This window comes from Ptychodera flava, chromosome 3, assembly GCF_041260155.1.
Source record: "Ptychodera flava strain L36383 chromosome 3, AS_Pfla_20210202, whole genome shotgun sequence".
In the NCBI taxonomy this organism is placed as follows: domain Eukaryota; kingdom Metazoa; phylum Hemichordata; class Enteropneusta; family Ptychoderidae; genus Ptychodera; species Ptychodera flava.
The window spans coordinates 10089913-10109648 of record NC_091930.1 but is presented as its reverse complement, the minus strand read 5'-3'; the positions used below and the strand labels follow the sequence as shown (position 1 = coordinate 10109648).

General features: G+C 39.3%; 1 protein-coding gene across 1 annotated transcript; it reads left to right on the top strand.

Annotated features, from left to right (window-relative positions):
• The first annotated feature begins 14047 nt into the window (after positions 1-14047).
• On the top strand, positions 14048-19537 carry LOC139127255 (uncharacterized). Its single transcript, XM_070693170.1, has 5 exons — positions 14048-14392; positions 16296-17575; positions 17949-18035; positions 18229-18615; positions 19284-19537. The coding sequence occupies exons 1-5, from the start codon at positions 14136-14138 to the stop codon at positions 19535-19537; spliced, it is 2265 nt and encodes a 754-aa protein (XP_070549271.1). The 5' UTR covers positions 14048-14135.
• Positions 19538-19736: the final 199 nt, after the last annotated feature.

Sequence of the window (19736 nt, the reverse complement as noted above, 5' to 3'; positions counted from 1 at the left end):
ATGGCCAGTTCAACATCGAATCACAAGAGGGCGCTATGACCAATAACGCTATCAGAGAATATTTTGCGTCAACTCTGCATGTCGTTTTGACTTCATTTGCCATTTTTGTTGGAATATATCTTTTTCAAAAAAGAGGAATATTTAAAATATGAACTGCAAAATTTGGAATCTAAGAATTTAGCTACTGTTTAAAGGATGATAAAGTTTACCCTACAATCCTATGTTATGAAACTCAAATGCTATTTATCCTCATGGATGAATACAGTGTACCTAATTTATGAGATGATGAATATAAAGTCAAGGATGGTTTCAAGCCTGGTAAGATTTGACCAAAAAACTAATGTTCAGTTATTATACCCGGGTTTGTGGTCGGTAAATTCGCCTTGTACCTCCATCAAAATAACAGAACCCCTACTTACTTAAAAAAGAAAACAAATATGAACCACTACCCCCACCCCCACCCCCACATCTCGGGCAGGGTGATAAAAGTTTCATCACAGCTCTCCTCCCATTATTTCTAGAGGATTTTTTTTATTTTGATATCTACGTATTTGTTTCTTTCTGTGAAACCTTCAATAACTCTATCGTTTGATAGTTTTCGGTATTTATGTTCCATATGTCGACTACAGTCACTAGGCCTACGTTTTGAAATACCCAGTATTGTCGATTAAATTGTCAGTGTGCCATGTGCATTAATTGTTATTGTTTAAAACTAATGTTCAAGTCTGGACCTGAATTTGACCACCAACACTGCAGAACACAAACATACAGTTGATGTCAACAAGCTGAGTACTGGGTATTTCAATACACTGTGGGAAGTACACCTAGAAAGTCTTGCTGACACATGCAACGAAAACCTGAAAACCCATTGTCAAAACTTACAGCTACTTATCCTTTATATACACATATGTTACAATGAGCATTACCGGGTGTGGAATCACAGTGGATATATTAATTTAAGTCTATCTAATCTTAGACTAGAATTAAGTTGAACTATGAGCAATATATTAGTCAGTGTCTGTACATATAAATATAATACTTTGTGTTGAGAGGAACATCAAGGGCTTCATGTTTTGTGTTGTATAGGCCTATTTAATCAGTATACCTGCATCACACAGTGCAATTGTTTCTCAAATATATATACAGTGTATTATGAAACTGTTTATATAGAAACTTCAAAGTTATATTTCTGAAATATGCTCTTTCCTTAAGACACACCAACCATGGAATAAACTTAAAATAATTTCAGTCAACTGTCAAATGTTTTACGTAATATTGGTGCATGTATAGGGTATAGGCAGAGCAAAGCAAAGCCATACCCCATAGGTATTCACTTTCTAAACCTTTATTAGAAAGCTGCTTATATTAGTGCAATAAATGTATTATTCAAATAGATTGATCTTACTTTGATACCGATACATCATGCAATAACAGCTGTGTCTAGTATCATATGTTTTTGTAATGATACATGGATCAATGTGTAAAGTATATGCTAAGCCATGTCTTATAGTTTGCACCTAACTTAAACCACAGCATAGCAATTAACTGTCATAGCCACTCTGCTGGTAAAAGTTGTTGTAATACAAACCTGTATAGACTTGCCAAGTCAAGAAATTGATAAGACAGAAATCACATGTACTTGTTTTTGACCACAGTGTACTGACTTCAGACACACGGATAATCACCTTTTATTTCCTGGAATGTTTTTATTCATTGAATCATTGTTTTTTGACAGGGTGGAACTGTACTTTACTGCCTATTTAGAGTTATGTAGATTTGACTTTCTATCTTATAAATGTTGGAATAAATTCATTTTTCAAATAAAAATGGTGCAGATCTTGCAGTCGAAGGTCATAGTGTTCTTAGATTCTGTCGAAGTTATCTTTGTTTTGTTTTTTAGGGTTTGTTTAGGGCTTTTGTGGTAATTAATGAATACATAATATTTAGGAAAACTCAGATTACTGCCCGTCATCGATGAATATTTCCTTTTTATGGACCGCCAAACTATGAAGATGGCCAACAGGTACATACAGAATGGACTGATGTCGATTCCTGGTTGCACAGTGACCCTGAGTACTTGGCAGGTAAAACACTATTTATTCGAAAAAATATTAGTGCATAAAATATGTATATAAAGTTACGTTGTAAATGTCTTTCATTTCAAAGTTTAGTACAAAGTGGATAAATACTGTAATGAACAAGTATTTAAGATCCGTTGTGGGAGTGTTGAGATTATTTGACACATAATGTAATGTCTGTTAATTTCTGTTGCAGATTTCTACTCTCTGTTTCCCTTTTAGTGTTAAAAGAAATAAAACTGCAGAATATTAATCTTACCGGCGGTTTTCATGTGTTTTGTCTATGTGTATTCATTTGTTTGTATTATAATGATGAACGCCAATGCATCGAAAGGTACTTTTTACTATGTAACATGAAAAAATCTGTATGAAAGGAGATGTGTCTCGCTTGATCATCATTAGACTCTCTCACAGCCCCTCGCCGGCTTCACCTCAGACCATAATACCGCCCTCGGCATTTAAGCCGGCGAAGCCGGTTCCACTACGCTGTAACCAAGCTGGCTCGGTGAGACTCACTTGCTAAAAAACCGTTGAGGGCGCATCACCATATGGTTGTGGATAGAGCTGCGTAGCGGACGAGGGGCTGTGAGAGAGTCTAAATCATCATGCATAGTTTTATCTCATAAAATCAGTCCAACTATATCCAAATTTGATATTCCTCATCTAGACTGTCAAAACGTCAGTATCACTACTCACATTGAGTAGTGATACTGACGTTGCATCTTGAAAATGTTGCATGTGTTCAGTCAATTGAACGATGCCACGTTAATACCAGCTTCATTCTGCATCCAGTTCCTTCGGTGGTCGAAATAGCAGTGCCTCTCGTCCGGTCCGCCTACCACCCTCCGTACAACGTCTGTGGACTGGGGCCAGGCGAGTCACGTTCTTGCTTACCACACGGTGCGGGTAAATCGAGACAGGATCTTCGTTCGAGGGGAAAATTGAAATGAATTGTAACACTTTTGGTGTTTTACACGTCACTTTATTCAGTATTAATTGCAATACATGGCGACTGTAATTGGTCAATGAAGCAAGCTTAAGGTAATATGCACCTCGAAAGTGAAAGACTTAAACTTTTGCTCAAATTTTCCTAAGTGAAACTTTCAATCATTCTCTTTCAAAATCAAGAATAAAATAGGGGGTCACCGTGCAAATTTTGGTACTAGAGAAACAAATAACCCAAGATTTACCGATATTAGAAATTCAAAATGGCCGCCATCCCTGTGTTAACTCTATGGCGAAAAATAAAAATTTTCGAATTTCAAAAAACTAAGCCGGTGAAAAGTTTTCTTTCACCAAGAGCTTTAAAATGAACCCCCCACATGTGGTATATCAGAAGAGAATTGTAAAAGTTTGAGAGTCCGAATGTCTGTCCCCGAGGTGCGTTCTACCTTAAGAAATTAACAACAATATTAGTGGATATATGTCAACAACGCACGGGTCGATGCCTTGATGTATAGAATGACGGGCCGGGTGCAATTGTTAGGTTGAGAGGTAGAGGTAGAGGTAGAGAGAGAGGTAGAGAGAGAGAGAGAGAGAGAGAGAGAGAGAGAGAGAGAGAGAGAGAGAGAGAGAGAGAGAGAGAGAGAGAGAGAGAGAGAGAGAGAGAGAGAGAGTCTGGTACAGGTGAATGGACTAACAGAAGGAAGTATATAGAAAGACAGACAGTCAGCTAGAATATAAGTTAGAGAGAATTTAGAGACAGACTGAGATAGACAATTTAAATAAAAATTTAAATTTTTTAATGGTAAATTATTGTTAAACAGTGAAGCGACTACAGGTCATAGAGGTAACTTGTATGAAATTTGTTACATGGAAATGTACGACTTATGAGGATTTTTGGATGTTTAACAATAGTAAGTTTACATGCACAGTACGCTGCATTGTAGGCTGATACTTGAGTCGATATAAGCTTAATGCAACTTAATTTTCAACATGAATTTCGCACATTCCAATATTAGGCAAATATATCTCCCACTTACGCGCCCCTGTGATGCGGTCGGACGGGGGGATATCGTCCGAAGCCGGTCAGGTAGTTTCTGCCTCCATCTCCGAGCATGTAGTGGATTTGACCACGTGCAAAGTCGAAGTACTCTTCGGTGTGAATTCCGTGTTTAGCAGCAGTCAGAGCCAGGAAGCTGATGTCCCCTGGAATAGAAGGGCCGAGTACATTTAAATGGTGGTGATGCAAGATTTGTACCAAATAAACCAAATTACACAACTTAATTTACTTTCAGAGGTTCAAAATGGCCCACCACAAATGGAAGATCAGAAAAGTATTTTAAAACTCTGAGAGGCCGCGTATCTGTCTGAGAGCGCCATCCAACCATCTTCGTCGTCGTTGGCGCCGTCATCAATTTCATCATCATCATCATCATCATCATCATCATGTAAAAGTTTGAGAGTCCGAATGTCTGTCCCCGAGGTGCGTTCTACCTTAAGAAATTAACAACAATATTAGTGGATATATGTCAACAACGCACGGGTCGATGCCTTGATGTATAGAATGACGGGCCGGGTGCAATTGTTAGGTTGAGAGGTAGAGGTAGAGGTAGAGAGAGAGGTAGAGGTAGAGAGAGAGAGAGAGAGAGAGAGAGAGAGAGAGAGAGAGAGAGAGAGAGAGAGAGAGAGGAGAGAGAGAGAGAGAGAGAGAGAGAGAGAGAGAGTTTGTAAAGGTGAATGGACTAACAGAAGAAAGTAAATAGAAAGACAGACAGTCAGCTAGAATATAAGTCACAGAGAATTTAGAGAAGTCTGAGATAGACAATTTAAATAAAACTGTTTAAATTTTTAAATGGTACATTATTGTTAAACAGTGAAGCGACTACAGGTCATAGAGGTAACTTGTATGAAATTTGTTACATGGAAATGTACGACTTATGAGGATTTTTGGATGTTTAACAATAGTAAGTTTACATGCACAGTACGCTGCATTGTAGGCTGATACTTGAGTCGATATAAGCTTAATTGCAACTTAATTTTCAACATGAATTTCGCACATTCCAATATTAGGCAAATATATCTCCCACTTACGCGCCCTGTGTGATGCGGTCGGACGGGGGGATATCGTCCGAAGCCGGTCAGGTAGTTTCTGCCTCCATCTCCGAGCATGTAGTGGATTTGACCACGTGCAAAGTCGAAGTACTCTTCGGTGTGAATTCCGTGTTTAGCAGCAGTCAGAGCCAGGAAGCTGATGTCCCCTGGAATAGAAGGGCCGAGTACATTTAAATGGTGGTGATGCAAGATTTGTACCAAATAAACCAAATTACACAACTTAATTTACTTTCAGAGCTTCAAAATGGGCCACCACAAATGGTAGATCAGAAAAGTATTTTAAAACTCTGAGAGGCCGAGTATCTGTCTGAGAGCGCCATCCGACCATCTTCGTCGTCGTTGGCGCCGTCATCGATTTCATCATCATCATCATCATCATCATCATCATCATCATCATCATCATCATCATCATCATCATCATCATCATCATCATCATCATGAACATCACTTGTAAAGTCAATATGTTTTCATCGTCCTAATCATTATCGTTGTCGGCGCCGTCGACGTCGTCGTCGTCATCGTCGTTACGGGCTAGTCGTCCTTGGTGGCTAAAACACGATAAGAAAATCAACATACCGGCTCTTTTCATTGGTCTGTTCCAAGTATACATCGCCAGCCCCTTCCTGGTGTAAGTACACTTATCTCGTTCCCATCGGGAAAGACCATCCACAAATGGTTCCAAGTATTGATCGTCGTTCGTGGTCAGGTACATCATTAACTATGGATAAAAATAAAAACATGATTGCAATGTATATTTCTTTGTGAAACTATCCAGTACATTTTGAAAAAAAAATGACCAAAGGTTTGCTTATTGAATTTACTTTTCCAAAATATTTCCAACTCTGCAATGTGATCTAAAGATATTCCCTCCAGGTTACCAGTTTTCCCCTCTCTCAATTATGCTCCCTTCCCTCCAAGTTACAAGTTTCCCCCTCTCAATTTAACCCCCTGCCACAAAAAGTCAACACTTGCCATTTTATAATACGCAAAAGTCCTTTCCAAACCGAACCATTTTGCGTTCTCTAACCAACCAACACTGCGCCATGCTCGCTCGCCAGGCTTTCCACAGTGGTGTAAAATTTCTCTGCCCGCCGGTGATGATGCCCGCTAAGAATCTACTTGTGAATACCTTTACAAACTTCTTTGTCGGTTCCCTCTTTGTTTTATAAACTCTCCTCAGCGCATATCACTCGCGCCCGGAGGGCGATTGTAACCCTGTTTCTCGTGAACAGGGCGTTGGTCTTCTTCAGGTTAAACTCATCGAAAAATTCTTTGCGTCGTCCAGGTAACTCGTCTCGTTGGTGGCCAGGTACATCCAGAGAGCGGCGTTTGTGAGTTCGTCTTCGTAACCCGGCCCTGGAGTACAAATATCGTTAGAAATATTGTGTATGAGGTACGGTGACTGAAGGGCCTTCCATTGCTGAACGCAGTTGGAGCACAAAAAGGCAACAGGCATTTAGCTTTTGCCGCGATATTTGTCACTAAAATAAATAAATAACTAATAGTAAATACTAAAAGTACAATTTCGTACTGTATTGTCAGTTACAATGTTTAAACATAGACAGTAGAAAACTACTGTCTACGGTTTAAAGGGAATGCCGAGAAAGTATATTGACGGACAGCTGTAGCTGTTGACCTTGGCATACATCACAACCCAGGAAAATATACATGTATGTAATAGTATGTATGTAGGTAGATATAGCTAGGTTGCTAGGAAGGCATGAATGCCTGCCTGCCTGCGTATGTATGTATGTATGTATGTATGTATGTATGTATGTATGTATGTATGTATGTATGTATGTATGTATGTATGTATGTATGTATGTATGTATGTATGTATGTATGTATGTATGTATGTATGTATGTATGTATGTCTGTATGTATGTATGTATGTATGTATGTATGTATGTATGTATAACAGTGTTTGCGTTTACGCAAAAAATGCGTGGTTTACGCAAAAAATGCGTGTATCACGCATTGAAATTGACTCAACGCATTTTTTTCATTGTAATGCGGTTTTTTAAACGCAAAGGAAAAGAGTAAAATGTTTTCGAAACCACTGAACTACGTTGCTAATTTTCAGGCGAGCGATAGTTCCTGAAACTTGCTACACAAAATGAGTGAATAACAGAAATGTTGCCACAAATTAAATGCCAACCGTCCATCGTCATCGTGTCTCGCTGTTCCCAAAATTTGATGAAAGCTCACCTACAGCATGGCGTCGAAGCAAACACCTCTACTTTCTTTCAACTTTGCTCCACAAGTCCGTGAAAAAAAATGATTCAGAGTGTCAATCAAAGGACACTTCTTGGCAACCCAACATGGAGAACATGGCCGAGAAGCGCAGTGAAATTGAACCCGTGTCGGAATCCACGACATATTGCCATGCTGTCGCCGATACAACAACAGGGGATCAGCGTCACAGTGAAGCCGTGAGCCGTGATGATGATGCACCGGTTAAAAAATCCCGTTCACAACCACACGCCGGCTACCAAGAGCAGTGTTAGGCTGAATACCCATAGTTACATTTTGACGTACAAATATAACTGCCAGTGCCTGGATAAGCTGCAATATAACTCAAACCTTTGGGTTGTCGGATGTGCTTTGACGGTTGCATGTATACCCATCGCTAATACTTTTCAGCTTGCTTTGGAAACACAGCTATCTGTTGGTGGGGTAGCGTGCGTCTATGCGGGTCATCAAAAGGTCAACCCCGCCACGGATAGCTGTGGGCCACCTGGCAGCGAAATGGGTAACTTACGACGACCCGACTTGGGTCGGGACTTCGAACGGCAAAATAAACCAAGGTGAGCGTAATTCAATAAAATGACCTGTATCTGCCTGAACTCTGACCGGCCCTCTCTCTGTTCACGTTCGAACGCATGACGTTCTTATTAGCATATCAATGGAAGTCAGAGTTCGCTGTCAGAGTGAAAATCTTGAGTAGTCCTTGGAAAATCAGCTGAAATATGTAAACGAACCAGATATTTTTTTAACAAAAGGATATAAGGAATATCAACATCCTTTGACTTCGTTCACCTAAAGATATTGAAAAAACCTCCACCGACATCAGGAGCGGGGATTACGAAGACGACCTTACGAACGCAGCTCTGTGGATGTACCTGGGGCTACCAACGACACTCACTACTTGGACAAGGCTAAAAGTTACTATGACCAGTACGCAATGTCCAACAAGAGTCCCCTGTTTTCTCGTAAGAGAGTTCAAAACGGTCTTCAGGTAAGCCGCTGAATAACGATGGATAGACATAATATATTGTGTGTAATCGTGGCCGCTGCGTTATTTTTCGTACGTGCATTGTAATATTGTATATTGAATTAGCAAAATGAACTTGTCGCCTAGACGTTAAACTGGCTACAAGATGATGTTCTGGTGTAGAAAATACCCTTTGATCATGATCACTTTATGTTTGTAACATCAACAGATGACACAGTAAGGTGACCGGAGAAGCCAAACTTACAACATCTGTAGCATGTCGGCCAGGAGTTTCTTTGGATTAAAGCAGAGTCATACGAATCTGGGCGAATTTGTAAAAAAATCACCCCTACAATAATGAAATAAAAAGTCCCCGACTTGTCTATCATAATTTCCAAAATTGATGTGCGGGAACTCAAACGTATTTTACTGCAGATTTTGTTTTATTACTTATCCGCAAGGAATTTTGATTCTATTGCAGCTAATGATGTATATCGCCACCAACGACTCACCTTACTTAGATTCGTTCGAGAATGGCCTAGCCAGGTGGGGACCTGACTGGATTGTGTACACACGCAAGGGCCTCGCTATGTACACTTGGAATCGGCCAATGAAACGAGACGGTATGTGAATTGCCATGGTTGTTTGATGCTGACAATAGACGTAACATTATCTTACATTTTACCTATATTGAGGAATGGAAAACCACAAGTTACCAGGGACGTGCGTGTCGTAAATTACGATGAGGCATTTAACTTAGGCTATAGGCTAATTTTATCAGGAAGTTAAGCAGTCTTCTTTGCATCATAAACGGAATAAAGTTATCGTCAGACTTAGTGATTTTGAAGTCTTCGTCATATTTTCTGAGTCGTCTGCATGTTTGTAAATGTTTTGATTGGTCGGTCTATAATTTACGGTATGTGAGGCTTCGACTTACTAGGGCTAGGTTACACTCCAATGATTAAATTTACTGACGTCAGATTTCTGTCACGTCATTTTATTGTCGAGATGTAAGGTTACCATGAGACTGATGGGGAGATAATTGTATTCAACATATTGTGATGAGAAACAAGCCAATAAGCTATTAAAATTCATTCAAATCGAATTCGAAACTTGACAGCATCGTCAGATTCTACGTGACTGGCCTTGTGAACAAAATGGCACGAAAATGAGATTAAATCGTTCAGATTACGATCAGAACAACACGAAACACATTCTTGTGGATATCTTATCTAGTGTTAGAGCCAAAATATTCTTCTTGGAGGATATGTGATGGTATTATGTTAAAATGGAATTTGCCCCGGGGACTGATTTTGAAAGTCTAAGATTTTAATATTTCTTTTATGATCTACAAGTGTTTAGGCAGCGGGGACTTTTTTTGAAGTGTTTTGATTAAGCAAATCAGTCCCATGGTTGGCGGGGGGGGGATTCTCAAAATTGCGGAGTATCCGATGAAATTTCTCCGGCCCCCAGGCCGTAAACAATGACGGCTCCCTTATGCGAGAAATCATAGTCCTGAGAAGAACAATTTGCTCAAATTTTGACCCGTTGCTTTGGTCGTTCATCCCGTAGTAACAAAGGAAAAGCAACTCCACATATCGTTTATATCTTAGTTGTTTCCATTTGATGAATGATATTGTGTATAATGTAAATTATGTCTGGCTGTTTTATGTAAAGTGTTGGTTTGCCATGGCGAGACGTACTCGGTATCTACGCGTCCTGCTCTGAACCCGCACTGGAGCGTAGAGACTAACATGACATTGCGATCCTTTGACGCTACGTTTCGAACAAAGCGTTTTTTATTTGTCGCTTAAAATTCATTTTTGGTTGGTGAAACGTGTGGAGTGATTGATTACCGTGTTGCTGCACTGAAGTTTCTTCTTCAGAAAGGGTAGCTTGAATGTGTACGGTTCGGTCTGGCTGTGTTTGTGTATGCTCGTGTGAATGCCATGGCTTATCAACACTTTAAATAAACAGCCAAACATAATACTAATATATTAAATATACCAAACATAGGCTGATTGACTTTGCTGGCAAGATGGACTCTTAGCTTAGTGTTGGACTGAAGCGAAATATAATGAAAACGGCCGATGATGAAAAATTATAGAAATCAGTCTTCACTTGGTTTTCGCACGAACGCAGCCAGGACACGCCTCTGTTCCCTAGCATCTAGGTTGTGTCTATTGTGTCTGCGGTCATGGGTGAAGATCATGTAACTATGGCTAGTAAAACGTCCGCACTTTGACTTTTATTCATTTATTCGCCACCATGTATTGCAAAAAGCATACCAGGCAACAAATAATCTCAATAAAATATTTATATTTAGGCTTTCCTACATTAACACATTCAAGTAGATGCAAAATTTATTTACATTATATTTGTAAACTTGGTATTTCTGGATACATTATTATATTTCTGGTATCAATAATACCGGGCAATGGGGGAACATTGAAAAATAATTTCATTAATTGATCGTTGCCTGCATTTATTTGTATTCATTCATGATAACAGACTACGCTGTACGCTACATTTTTTCTCACAATTTTACAACTCCAGTAGCTGCAATAATTGCAGACTTGGTTGGCTGGGCCGTGCGGCGTGGGCCGCTGTCGTGCAGCTTGCGCGATGCATGCGACAGTGGCCCAAGCACTTGCAGCCCACCAAAGCTACAATTATTGCAGCTACGGATTGTTATATGTTGTGGAAAGTTTGCTTTCATCCATTTTTGGCTGAGAGGGGTACATTATTGCTTAATTATATATTATAGCTTTGTCAATACCAGTGAATTTCGTGACGTCATACCCTCAGGTCATTACTGATAATGCATCCGATTATCCAGCATTGTGGGCTAGATGTTTTCTGCATCTACAAACTATGTGTGATGTCAACGAACTTTGTGATTGTCACTAGCCTAGAAGTCATGAGAACATTGCATACAAAGCGCAGTTGTTTACACGACGGTGTATGCCCTTTGTGAAACTCTAGTGCAGCTGAGTGGAAGCAGAGTCTGTATCAGTCACAATGACGTCAACGCAAACACACCTTATTTCATGACCTCACATGACCGGTGCCCTTATTGTACGGTACTTATAACGTGGACATAAAACTGTGGCCGACAATACCTGCCCATAGACCATAAAGGGTCTATTGACCTGCCTTACTAACAGACAGCGTTGGCACAATACCGACTCTCATAATTTGCATATAACCATTCTTTGACTACACTTAATGGTCCAAAACTGAGCTGTTTACTTAGCGGGTGAACTGACTGGCTTCTTAAGTCAACGCTAGAAACTCCCTTTTATGACATTACTTTGGATTTATATGAGAGACCATAAAAATCCATTAAAACTGTAAATTGCGACGCCTGTCTCATGCTAGCTTTACAATGTGAATACAAATCCAAGTTCAGTTAATTTATTGCTTATTGACTGGTCAGTTTCTTCGGCCGGGGCGATTGGGTTTCCTATGTTTTGGCACGCTCGACGGGGTCAGTGTGCTCTTTTGACGCTAAGATACCGAGTCAGACGCATAATGGTATGTACATGATCGGGGATCGACGCAGAGAGAGAGAGAGAGAGAGAGAGAGAGAGAGAGTTCACAACATACGGTATCCTGTCACCTAGCAGAGAAGTATCAGACAGAGCCGCTCGGCCAAATTCCTACCCTCAAAAGAGAGTGGTTCAATAACCGAGCTTATAGTTGTCACCATTTTTCCTGACTGTCTCCCCTCCACACGCTGTAGAGTTCATGAAGCACTCACTCCTACAACATATCGCACACAAACTCTATCGAAGCAATGAATACGTCGCCTACACTGGGCGAAAGACAACCTTTTGGACAATTCTGTCCTACGGCAGAGATATCAGCCCAGGGTACAAAAATACAGTTTTTCCAGTCGGGTTCGAACATACAACGTATCCAATCACCTAGATTTTAAGGAGCTGTTTCACATAAATTTTCAACATTTTTGGGTCACCCTGTTTTCGATAGTTGGCATGAGGATGGGGATCACAAGGTTTAAATATTTTCCATCAGGGTGTAAACCACATTTTGATGTCCGCAACAAAATAACTGCCACCCGGCGGCCGAGGAAATTGACCAGTTCTCTAGTGCTATCCGAAATACTAAATGAAGTCTTCATGGAGGAGAGCATAAATGCTGCTGTGCACGTCAACTTTGCCATTATTCCAACTCTACACATGGCTACTGATGTAGTGATCAACAGAGCGATGTGCCAATCTTTCGTTGATTTTACTAATGACCAGATTGTAATTAACCTATACTTATCGCTTGATTTGCAATGCTGTTGTGGGAACCGTATAGAAAGCTGAGGACCACGAAATACAAGTAGCTCTTCGTGTTCCTTATTCACATGAAGACTCAGAGCTTTGGAATATACCAACCAAAATAGTGTATATTATGTAAATTGTATGAATGTATATTAAGCGCGTGCACTTTATGATAACAAATCATATCAATCGAACGTATACACTTGCTTCACTATGTGAAAAATGTTTGAACTGTTGAAGAATTTTAACTGTAATTAAAGACATTTGAACTGTGGGAGAAATATAAAGCTTTAGTTGCACTCTACTTTGGACAGAAATCGAATATGGGTTATTTTCACGAGTTCCATTTACAATGGCACACCGCAAATGGCATACAGAGCTACGGCTTACCAAACTTTCAATACAATATATACATGCTACGATTATTTAAAAAATACTAAAATGCGGGCCTGGGCTTGATTTATTGATGAAGGCAGTAATGCTTATTCTTGTTCAGTGCACCTCTGGAATAGGACATCATTTATTGTTTGGCGGTTCGTTCATTAAAGGTCAAATAAATTTCTATGTAAACTGCGGAAAAAATTGGAGAAAAATTAATTAAACTGTATTAACATAATGGTTGACTCAATCGTACATGTTCTTTGCGAGCTTTGTCTTAAGTTGTTTCTTGTTTCTTAAACATAATACGGTTCACGTATGTTTTTTTTTTCTTTATTCAACCATACTTTGCAATTTATAATCAAAGTTGTGTGGCAGAGTGATTGAACGAAACGAAGAAATACGTTGATTCTACTAATTCATTGTCATTGGCCAAGTGAATCGGTTGAAGGAGACCCTTCTCTTGGACAAATAAAGAATGCCTTGACGTCAGAAAGATTATCCTGGAGCCTAACCCAAGACTGTCTCTTATACACTAATGTACGTTCTCCATAAGATTGTAATTTTTAACAGAGTATCAATAGTTCATAGTTAAAAAAATGTAATGATTTTATTGAAACCCAAGTCTGCGAAAAAATTCATAAGTACACATTCACAGAATAGTTATGATACTGCACATCGTAAGTCATAACAACGGGAAAACTGGCATGATGCGGAACAGTGGGTCTAGAATTTGTCTAATTTTTTCTTCCTTAACAAAACCTGAACCTGAACCTGAACTGAAGGTGAAACTAATATTTCCTTATCTATCAGAGACACGCATGCTGGAAAGGCAATTCAGAATTTTACGACAACAAAACAAGCCAATAGCAAAGGTGGGAACTTTTATTTACTGTTTAACATCGAGGGCACCTCGTTTCACTCGGTGATTATTTCCCGCCAAATATGCTAATTTTCACCCCAAAGGTCTTACATACCCTCGCTCGCCATTTGTAACCTCTAAATGTGACGTAGTTATAGTCGGCCACTTCTCTACAACCAAGAACACTACACAGCAGCTCACCACCGTCCGTGTCGTACTGTTCAAAGCGTTTTCCTGGACCAGAATTCATTAGCACCATGTCGAGTACACAACATTACAGTCGAAGGGGAAGTACTGACAGTAGTGGCAATGGAAGTGGCGATAAATACAGTGACCGTGATTGTCAGCGAATTGCTGCTGAGACCGACGCTTCCATTGCAAACGTTCGCGCCATGGGCCCTTCGGCATTCGCAACAGGTCACCTGCCTGACAACAAGGACGACGAAATCAGGCCACATACTGACCAAAGTTGGCAGAGTGCTTCCAACACTCCTGTCGAGAAAGACAAGCCAAAGTAAGTACATTAAATTCAGGTAATTTTAGGTGACTAGCTCTAAGCTGTACCATGACAACTGAAGAATGTATGAATGCAGCTTGTGCTCAAAGAGCCTTATCGGGTTACACTGTGGTATTACCAAAGCGTACGTGCCATTTAAGGTAAAGGGTGACGAATTCGGACGCGCACACGCTTTTGAACGTTTCTGCGCAGATTTAGCTCCAGCCTGCCGCAAATGGGTTATTTTGTAGCGCATGTATTTAACATCACCTGTCATTGTTGAAATTGCGCTTTTACCTAATTTTTTGACCCAGTCTCTTAGAAATACATGTGACCTTTAACCTTGTCATATTTTGACCCCTTAGGAAGCTGGTTTTTATTCAATATGAGCGCAAAATTAACATTTGTCTCCCATTTACATGGCGCATATTACCCATTCACCTGGAGATATTGTAAAAAGTAGCGTGGTGACACCCTTTTATCAAAAGTGTAAACTAAATGGTATTATGTCAGGATTTTATTCGCCAATTTTGGTCAAAATGACACCATTCAAAGCGACAGGAAGAAAGTTCGAAAATTATGTAGTGATATAATTTCGGTATCGTCATTTTGTAATCGATACTTATGTTAAAATTTCTTTACAAACATCATGAAAACTATACATTCGATAGATATGGCTCTTAATTCTTGGTATTTATTGAAAGTAACTCATTTGCTAAGCGTTTTATAATTGCTTTCTTTAGTTTAAGTGAATTATATCATTTTTATTTATTTCTAACGACGCCATTTTAACTTCCGTTTCCATGGAAACGAGCGTGGTGACCCCCATTTTTTATTTCATTTTTGCGCTGCACAACTTCCAAGAATATTTGTGCAAAGTTTCAAGAAAATGACACCACAACCTAATTTTGACGTAATTCGTAGTGCTTCACCTTAATGTGGAACCGTCATGTTTGCTGACCTCGTTTTAGTGATTGGCTTCTCCACGTCGTGCGACTCTGGTGGACTTTGCTTTAATATTCATTTCACAGAAGAGAAATATATTCAGAAAAAAATAAATGAAATTGGGCTCCGAAACTCCCATTCGTTGGTTTCAATACAGAGAGAGAGGATTTACTGGACAAACAGAAAGGCTAACACTAACAATAGCTACTTCATGACAATTACAATATTTGCATAATATATCAAAGAATTCAAGAAACTATTCAAGTGTAATGCCAGCAACGAAACAACACTCTGAATATTGATCAGGTAAAATTTAGAGCCGTTGTTAACCAAAAAAAATATTCCTATATAATAACGGATAGTCCAATATTGAATGAACAAAAGACAAAACACAGAAGATACCATGAATAGCGACACGAATAAATTTCCCCGTGTTTGTACACGTGAGTTATAAAAGACTTTGGTTTGTGCATGCTCACTCATGTATATTTGCATGGAAGTGTTTCCATTGTTATTCTTGTGGATGAAACCAGATAAACCATGAACTTGCAATTTAAAATGCAACTCACCAAATATCCTTGGAAGTCTAAGGACGCAGGAAGTTTTACGTTAATAACAGAACTTGATTTTGTCGTCTGCCGGTATTACGGATTCTCCACCATGGCAAACAGTCAGAACACAGGCATTATAACGCTGAAGAGCCGTGTCAAAGATTACATCAATAGAAAGACACTGTCGAAGGCAATAGCGTTTGCTATGCAATGACTGCTTTTAAGACGCTAAATGCATCATTATACATGAAGATGCCTTAATAATATGACTGACGAGTAATACATTCAACTTTTGACCTTTTCCCTGGTAATAAGCATCAGCACAGTCTCTTACTTATCTAATTTTCACAAGCGATCGTTCAGCTATTCGTTCCCAAACGTCAGTATTGCCTATGCATTGCGTTTTTGTTTTTGTTTTTTTCCAGAAAGAATATGGGAAATAAGGCGTTGATAGTCAACCACAGTTGGGGAGGTTCAATCCAGGGAGGAGTGACTGATTCAGTTCACCTCTTAACCCGTCTACTTCGTCAAATGGGTTTATCTGTCTACTGCACCGCCCTCACGGCAACAGAAGCAGAAATCAAGGAAGCCAAAGCAATTGGCGTTGAGCTCATAGTGCCATCACCGACTCGAAAATTCAAAGCCAGAAATGACACACCTGATTCCGATTGGTTGTATCACCACAAACACTACTTCACAGATTTGAAAGAGTTGGCAAATGTCAGATTCGTTTTTGGAATCGGAATGGTAACATCAGAGGCGGCCTTTGAAATTGAACGAGACCTCTTCCCGAGAGCAGCATTCTACTTGATAAATCTATTTGACAGTAATCGTGTCACCCCTATCATTGCTAATTGCTGTGACTCTGACCTTGACATTCGTTTGGAAGACTTAACAAAAGAAGGACAAGATGCCAACTCTGTCTTTTCTGTTGGAGGAAGTGTCTTCAGAAAGTACAAGAAATTGTACCGCTCGGCAACCAAAAACATAAAACACTTCAGATTATCACCAATGGTAGATAAAAATGACTTTCAACTTCCTTCTCCAGAAGCCCTCGAGGAGGACGAAAGCTTCCAAATACTGTCCGTGTTCCAAGAATATGAGCTAGGAAATCTTAAAAGGAACAGCGTTGTTGTACAGGCTATGAACTCGATGGCTAAGTCCTATTATAAACACATGAAATCACCACCGACTTGGAAAATTTTAGGAGTTCCAAAGCGATGTGAATCTGAACTTCGAAATCGTTTGAATTTACATTCTAAATTAGATGTTGTGTTTGCGCGAATGCCTTCAGACAAAGGACTTAAGGATGAGCTTTGTCAGTGCCACCTTGTTCTTGTTCCTCCATCATCTACACATTATGTCAATTTAACACTAGCAGCAATGTGCGCTGCTGTTCCTGTTATTATCCCCTGGGGTTCTCTTAGCCATGACTTAATTAAGCAATGTATGGGTCACTATGAAAGTTGGCTTGTTGTCGATATGGACGAGTCTGTCGCGTTAAGGGAAGGTATCATGAGATTCCTCTGCAAGTACAATGTCGCCCTCAATAAAGCCAAGAAAATTAAGGAGGAAGTGTGGAATACAGTTAGGCAAGAGCTGGAAAACATCAATGAAACATTCCTTAAAGTGGTGAAAGAAGATGCAGAGGTCATACATGGCGTTACCTTACAAAGACAGCAGTCACCAGAGGAACAGCAAGAGGGTATTAACTATTCACATGTTTTCTCCTACTACGAAGTAATTGAAAAACCCTAAACGTTACTTTAGAAACAAATTAACCCAAATATTTCAAGGAGAGTAAATGACTTAAGTGACAGGTTAACATTGCTGTTTGTAATTTAACAATGGACTGCAAATGTCACCAACGTCGGTAATTAAGTGACAACTTTTCTGAGTCACACGAGTATCTGGCCACCGCATCATATCGTGATATCGTCATTATGTGTATTCTAAATCTAAAAATGCTTTTGAGTTTAGAGAAGAAAAAGTATCGAGATCACACGGCTATAAATATTATATTTGATGGAACAAGCAGATATATATTAAAATGTCTGATGTTATTCGTACTTTTACAGGTCGTAAAGAGGACAAAGAAAAGCAAGCGGTTAGAAACGAATCGAATATGAGTCCAAGGAAAAGGAAATCGCAAGAACGTGATGAAGGTAAGAGTGAATTTAAAACCTGACGGAGTAATTGTATTCGTTCAAGGAATATTATATTTAGTACTCTTAAATATCATTTTTCTTGCTACGCCTGCGTGTATAATTATGTTTGTTAGTGTTTTGTTGTCATTAGACCCTGCTCGTCGTCTTTTATTAACATAGCCAGCGTATAAATTTCCTCTTACCTTTGCAGGTGACATGAAAGTGAAGATGACAGTGACCGAAGTAGTTCCAGAGAGAGGAAGAACAGTCCAGGATGTTGAGAAGGACTTTTATAAAAGTGATGAAGTCAAGAAGAAGACGGAAGAAGTCGGTCAGTCGCTTGATGGACAACATGATGAGATGAACGTGAAGGGCATTGGGGATGGAAGTATTTCATATACAATGTCCTGTAAGTCGATTGATGCACTAGAATGCCTGGTGGTACAATATGAGAATGGGAAACTACAAGATCTGATGGAAGATGAATTCCTATCAGATGAACTTCTCGATAAAATTGGGGCGTATTACCTCGCGATTGATGTAACCATAGACTATGAGGAGTATTTGATGTGCAGGAAGGAGATAATCAAGATATATGGTAAACAGTCATTATTACCATAAGACATAACCTCTACATTCGCACCTTGTATCAGCCCTCCAAACAACATTTAAAATACTTTCATTAAAGAATGGCTCATATATTTCAGGGGCTCTTATTGATGGTACATAAGTCAACAGGCGTTTTTAATTTAATTGTTGTGTATGGGTCTTCAAACTTTTCATTAATGCTCAGAATGCATCTCATATCTAAGTATTTGATTTAATTTTATTTAGATTGTTTATCAATTTGAACTCATATGAGCATGCAGAACTAGCTCATATTATTTTGCCATGAATATTTCTTTTTACCTCAAACGATGGTGGCCAACTTTGGACAATGCAGGTAATCTTGTATCCTACAGTAAGGGATAACTTTCGCAGCAGTAGTCTAAAAATAATCCGTAGCAAATATCATAGATCGCCATTTCGAACAGTAACTTACCGGTTGTAGGCATTTTCACTGTCAGGAATTTCATCTGATTGTGCAATATAACTTCCTGTTTGAATTGAGTGCTTCTTTGACGATTATTTATGTCAACGTGTTTTCCTTCCTTAAAATTCCGTAATCTATGATATTTCAGCGATAATATAAATTCATCGATTCTCAACAAAATTGTGCAGTTTTGGTATTTACAGCTCTGTGAATGTCTTTTCATATGAATGCAGGACTACCTTCTGAGACAATTGAGCAAGAACAAGATACTGACAAAAGTCGATCTATGGAGTCACAGGAGATTGATGTTGACAATATACCCACCAGAGTAAACAGAGCCAGAGACCTTCTGAAAGAATTTGAAATGGAGGGAGACAAGGTGACTGAGGCACAGATAAATACGCTTGACAAGCTTTTGCAAGAAAAGGCAAAGAAACGACAGTTGGATCACCAGCAACGTTTACAGGATTCTGCAAAAGGCAAGTGAGAAAGACAGAGAGAAGCAGAACCTCATGACAAATCATGATGATTTATACTCTCACACTTACGGACGCAGACATTAAAATGTCCCTAATTATATACATACTTAAATATGTAAACATCGAGTACGAAGATTAGAGCATTGAGTACATGAATATATAGATAAAAGATAGACACACAGACAGACAAACTTAGATATATGAATA